Source organism: Malurus melanocephalus, unplaced genomic scaffold (assembly GCF_030028575.1).
Source record: "Malurus melanocephalus ecotype Western Australia unplaced genomic scaffold, MMel_1.1 scaffold_939, whole genome shotgun sequence".
Taxonomy (NCBI): domain Eukaryota; kingdom Metazoa; phylum Chordata; class Aves; order Passeriformes; family Maluridae; genus Malurus; species Malurus melanocephalus.
The window spans coordinates 74,025-79,849 of NW_026624171.1; the positions used below are offsets into that span (position 1 = coordinate 74,025).

Below are 5,825 nucleotides of genomic sequence, written 5' to 3' on the forward strand. Positions count from 1 at the left end.
TGGTGGATGTGCAAGAGTCACCAAGAATTGGGGAGAGGGAATGGTGGGTGTGCAAGGGGCACAGAGACAGGGAGAGGGGATGGTGGGTGTGGAAGGGGCACAGAGACAGGGAGAGGGGATGGTGGGTGTGCAAGGGACACCTCTCTGTGTGATGGGGGAGCTGGAGGTGGGTCCAGCGAGCATCCCTGTGCCACCAGCTTTGCTCCAGCCCTCTCCCCAAAGCTCACGTGTATTCCCCTACTCTTCCCTCTGTCTCCAGGTATTACCTGAGCAGCCTGAAGGAGAGCCCYGCCCTGGTCCCTGTGCCCCCTGACAGCTCCGCGGAAGACGAGGCAGAGCCAGGGAGCGCTGCAAATTCCTGCTCACTCGTGAGAAGCACCAGCATCCCCCCGCTCCGCCCCATCCTGCAGAAGACTGCYCTCCTCGGCTTCTGCCTCTTTTACGTCTTCTTCATCTCCATCATCATCTTCCCCTCCCTCTCCTCCAACATCGAGTCCGTCAGCAGGTCCTCTGGGAGCCCGTGGAGCACCAAGTACTTCACGCCGCTCACGTGTTTCCTCCTGTACAACTTTGCTGACTGGTGCGGGAGGCAGRTCACTGCCTGGATCCAGGTGCCCGGCCCCAAGAGCAAACTGCTGCCTGCCCTCGTCCTCCTCAGAACTGTCTTCATCCCTCTCTTCATCCTCAGCAACTACCAGCCCCGGGCTCACATCCGGACCGTGGTGTTCAACCGGGACATCTWCCCCGTGGTCTTCACGGCACTGCTGGGGCTCAGCAATGGCTACCTGGGCACGCTGGTCATGGTCTACGGCCCCAAAATCGTGCCCAAAGAGCTGGCTGAGGCAGCAGGGGTGGTGATGACGTTTTACCTCGTGCTGGGGCTGGCTCTRGGGTCTGCCTGTGCTATTTTTGTGGAGCACCTCATATAGGGGGGCCCTTGTTTTGTGGTGCTGCCATTGGGTATTTAGGGGTTTTTTTTCCCCCAAAAAAAGCCAGGCCTGTTGTGTTTTTGAGGCAGGCTGCCTGTCTTGGGAAGTGGGGGGTAGCTGCATCCAGGGGATGCAGAGGAAACGTTTCCCTTCTGGGAAGGGGCATCTCCTGTGCTTGGGGAGGTTGTGTCAGACATTGATGCTCTGTGGTTCAATGGAGCAGGGACCAAAACAGCCTCATCCTCCCCAGGGAGCTCAGGGAAACACCAAGGATACAGGAATACTGTCCCTCACCCCTGTGCCAGGGGTTTTAGGCTGAACCYAGGGCTTTTGGGGGGACCTTGGGTTTTGCTGCCACACTGTTACAAGTTCAGCCCTTCAGGGGTCGGGTGGTCTTTGGGGGAGATCCCCCCTCACCAAGCTGTGATGGTGGTGTTGATCTAAAAGGGATTTGAGCCCTGGGGCACCCTCACAATTTAGGGAATGGATAGCTAAAAGGGATTTGAGCCCTGGAGCAGCTTCACACAATTTAGGGAGCGAGTAGCAGCTGCACCCAGGAATCAGGGCACTCTTTTTCACAGATTTCGTATGATCATTCCACAAAAATGCATGTAAGGGAAATCTTTCCACTTGGACTCTTGTTTGCTTTAATTTTTCCACGTAAAGTTGAATTGAGGGATCATGTACCTCCTAGCATGGTGCCATTAGTACTGGGGTGGCCAAGCTGAGAGGAGCATTTCTCCTGCTGTGACTGTGGTGTAACCCCCAAGAAAAGGGAAATGCTGGGGGGTCCTCCTAACCTGGGGTTTCTGAGATGTCTTTAGTCTGTGTTCAGAGAGCTCTGTGAAAGCTAGGGAAGRGTATGAGGGAGGCCCTGGTGTAAGGTTCACAGCTGAAATCTGGGTAATTCATGTAGACAGGCAGCATATGGCCTCCAGATGTGTTCAGAGGGGTGAGCTACTGTGACACCCAAAAATACAGCCCACCCAAAGAGGACTGGCTTTTAAAGTCATTTAAACTCCCATATGCCAGCACAGCCTGGACCAAATCCGATTATTGTATTTATTTTCTCAAATTGGCTGGATTTATGGTCTGGGAGAGGTGAACTGATAAGCACGGGTATAATGGCAGTGATGCCTTGGAGATGCTGTCTGTGGAAATTAATTCCTTTAAGAGTGGGTTAGGGGCAGATGCTCCATTGTGGGGATGCTCTCAGCACCTCCTGCGTGTCCCAGTAGTGGTGGAGCTGTTGGGTGTGGGACTTTGCTGGGAGAGCAGCAGGATCCAGGGTGGTTATTGCCCTGGGTGTGGTGTACATGGGGGTTTTTAAGTAAATCCTTCCCAGGGTTTGGTTTGGGCCCCTTGGCAATGCACACTTTATAGATTCTATCTGTTTCAGCATCAAATCCACAAGGGGAAGATTTTTCAGTGAGGGGCAGATTTATGGCAARTGTGGGCACTTAATCGTGTCCCTTTGGTGGGTTTGGAGTCCTTTGGCCCCCACACTTGGCCAGGGACTGCCATGACCCAGGGGAGGGCCCACCCAAGGGCTGAGGGTGAGAGTGCTGGGTGCTCCTTACTGGAGTCAGTGCTCCTATCCCCTCCCTGGTGCTGGAATAACACAGCAGTTGGTCGAAAGGCCCACCCAAYCTGGTGCTGGCAACCAAAAAGTCCCTTTGTGGCCTTCAAGCATTTTCCCCAATCCAAGGGATGATGAAATTCAGCTTGTTTTCTTACTAYTTTGCATCTCTGCCCCTCCTCTCCTTGGTGCTGCTGACCAAATTCCTCTGGAGGGAGAAGTTAATTATCCGGTACCGTTGCTAATAAAGATAATTCTTGATCCTGTGCTGGTGTCTGGAATAATTTCTCTTGGAGACRCACTGATGCATGCAGTTCTAGCGTGCATTTTTCCTTCTGGTCATCCTTCTCTCTCAGCTTGGATTGTAAACTCAGAGAAATCCCTGGCAGGGGCTGGGAGAAGGAGCCCTGGGAGAACTGCTTTGAGAGCAAGGTTATTCCAATGGAATATCCCCAAATGACACACAGTGGGTGTGGAGGGAATTCCCATGGCATCGGGAAGGGAGCAAAAAGGGGATTTATCCTTTGGTTTTTTGGGTGGCATTCAGCTAAGGAAGGTTAATATTGATACAGATATAAATTGGGCAAGAGTAAAAKTCTGGGAATAAAGCCGGGAATGCTGGTGTGAACGCCATGGAATGGGGCTGGATGCTGCCAGGCCTCGGAGCCAGGAGCTGTGGGTGATCCCCCTGCAAGAGGGGATGGATGATTTAAGGGAATTGCATATAACAACAGGGAGGTAATTACAGTGCCTGGGACAAGTCCCAGCTGCTGCTCGGCGTGGGCCAGGCTGAGGAGTTGGGGGCAAGGAAAAGCGGGATGAGGAGGGAAATGGTGGTGGGCAGGTGGAATGAAGGATGGTGGATCGTGGGTGCACCAGAGTGCAGCTCCATCTTGTGTCTGGAGGGGCTCAATYGGTGTCCCTRCCCAYGGAAGGGGTTTGGAACYGGGTGATCTTCAAGGTCTCTTCCACCCCAAGCTGATTAATGCATCTTCATTAACAAAAGCAGCTCTGGACCCCCTTCCCAGGCCTGGAATGATGCTCTGGCCAGAAGAAACATGGCAGGGATGCAAACCTCCTTGCTGACATGGAGCTAGGAGCTTCCACTGCCTTTCTTCCAGCTCTCTAAGAGCTTTACAACGGGGAGCTGCTCCCCAGAACTGGGATCCCTGAGGTCCAGAGGTGTGGGCAGGGCTGGAGCGGATCTGAGTCTGTGTGTCCTCCTCACCTGCCCCAATTCCCGGGTTTTGTTTCTGTGATTATCACCATCCCCTGGGCCAGCAGGACATGTTTTCCCTGTTTTCCCATTTCCCAGCCCTGGAAGGTGGGTGTGGGTCTGGCTGGCACAGGAAGGACCAGGTGCTCTCTGCAGGGCTTGGCCCATCTCATTCCTGGGTGTACAGCAAGCCACGAATGCATTGCACAGTTCCTGAGGGGGAAACAAAGGACACAAATCCCTGAATGGTGCCCAGCAGTGTGATCCAGGGCATGGAGAGTCCCAGTCCTGCCATGATGGGGATGCTGTACCTGCCCCACACTGCCCTTTTCCAGCAGCTTTTGGAGTTAAATCCAGCTGGCTGAGGGGGAAAGAAAGCTGGGAACTGGCAAAGCAGTGGCAGCAAGGCAGCGGGGAGCAGGAGGGGAAGGGATGAAAGGGCTCAAAGCAGAGGGGCCGCATCTGCTGCAGCCTCTGCTCCAAAGAGACCAACTGAGCCTATGCCCARCCCGGTTCTATCCTCCCTCAGCTCTTTGGAGCCGGCTCCCCCTTCCTGCTTCAGGGCTGGAGCAGTTAAGGGTTGGTGTTGGGGGCTTTAAAGCAAACAAATGTGCTGGAGGAGGGAAGGGAATTTTTATTGTGGAGCAACACTCACCTCATACCAGTTGCAAAGGTCCTTTTAAGGTCCCTTCCCACTCAAACCATGTTTCTGGTTTGAAAGGGGCTGGGAAGGGCCACTGTCCATCCCCAGCAGCTGAGCTGAGCTGGTCCTGCCCCTCCGTGGGTGCCCCAGAGGAAAAACACAAACCTTGGCTTTGAAACCTCGCCAGCCAGCTGCAGGCTTGCCCGGCTGCTGTTCTCCTTTTGCATGTTTTATGGAGTAATTTGTACTATATTTACACAGCAGTGATAAACAGTTTTTAAAATGGAAGCAAAGAAAACGCTGCTGGATGAATTGTTACAAAAAAGCCCTGTTTGCCATTCCAGCAGGGGGAAAAAAAAAGGATAAAAATCACCGTCCTAGGGACATGCTGTTCGTCAGATCTGGGTATTTTTTCCCTTGATTTGTGTGCCTAATGTGAGCAGAAGAAGTCGCAGATGCATGCTGAATTCTGCAGGGAACATATGCATGCATTTAAATCATTTACAGCATTTACTGGTGCAATTGTGGAGCACATTATTTTCCTGCATTCGTAATTAGGCTCCAAACAGATGGTGAAGGACTGTAGCTCCTGATTAGACAGCCTTGTGCTCTGTTGGACGGCGCTGCGAGAACAAGCCGAGATGAGAAACTTTTCCTCCCGATTTATGGCGCCGGGGCGGGGGAGCGATGGAGCCGGGGCTGCGGGAGCGGGATGGGCAGAGCCGAGCGAGCCATGGGTGCCGCTGCCATCCCATCCCCGCCTGCCGAGGGATGCGGGACACCCCTCCCGGCTCTTCTCCCAGCCCGCATTTTGTGACCCTGCACAGCCTGGGACAGCCGGCAGCGCGGGATGGAGCGGCTGCTGTGACAAATGCCTTCGATACGAAGCAGCAGCAGGAGCTGGCAGGTTTAAAAAAGCAGAGAAGGGCTTTTAAAGCCGGAGTCAGCCGTCCCACCTGCCTGGCCTCGGCTCTGCTCTTTTTGACACCTTCGGTGCGAGTTTCATCCTTGGTGAGGTGGGAAGAGCTTTCCTCCTCTCCTGGGGGCAACCTTGAACCTKAAACAGCACCACGAGCCCTTTGCTGGTCCTTGCACTCACCCTCCTTCCATCCATCCTTTGCTAGAGTCACCCCGTTGTCCCCTACACTCACAGAGGACAGTTTGTCAGGTGTAACTTGCACTTCTTATTTTCCCGGTTCACCTCCTAAAATCACAAACGTGCGGGCCTGATCAAAACGGGTCAAATGGGAGGCGCCTGGGAGAGCAGAGCGAGGCAAAGAGGAGACAAGGTCAGCCCGAGAGCCTCGGGGCTGGAAATTGCGGCACAGGAGCCCTCCAGGGTTCCCTTGAGGCAGCAGCGTAACCAAAGTCCCCTCTGCTGGTTCCCCTTGGGTTTTTATCTCGCTGTCCCACGGGGTGACTGGCGAGGTTAAACACAGATGTGTCCAAGGGCTGGCC

General features: G+C 54.0%; 1 protein-coding gene across 2 annotated transcripts in view; it reads left to right on the forward strand.

Annotated features, from left to right (window-relative positions):
- SLC29A3 (solute carrier family 29 member 3) overlaps window positions 1–2,768 on the forward strand; it is a 9,492-nt gene extending 6,724 nt beyond the window's left edge. For both annotated transcript variants that reach the window (XM_057386238.1, XM_057386237.1), the window contains one exon: window positions 260–2,768. In XM_057386238.1, the coding sequence (XP_057242221.1) occupies window positions 260–929 (670 nt within the window). In that variant the 3' untranslated portion in view covers window positions 930–2,768. The remainder of the gene's footprint in view (window positions 1–259) is intronic.
- The last annotated feature ends 3,057 nt before the right edge of the window (window positions 2,769–5,825 follow it).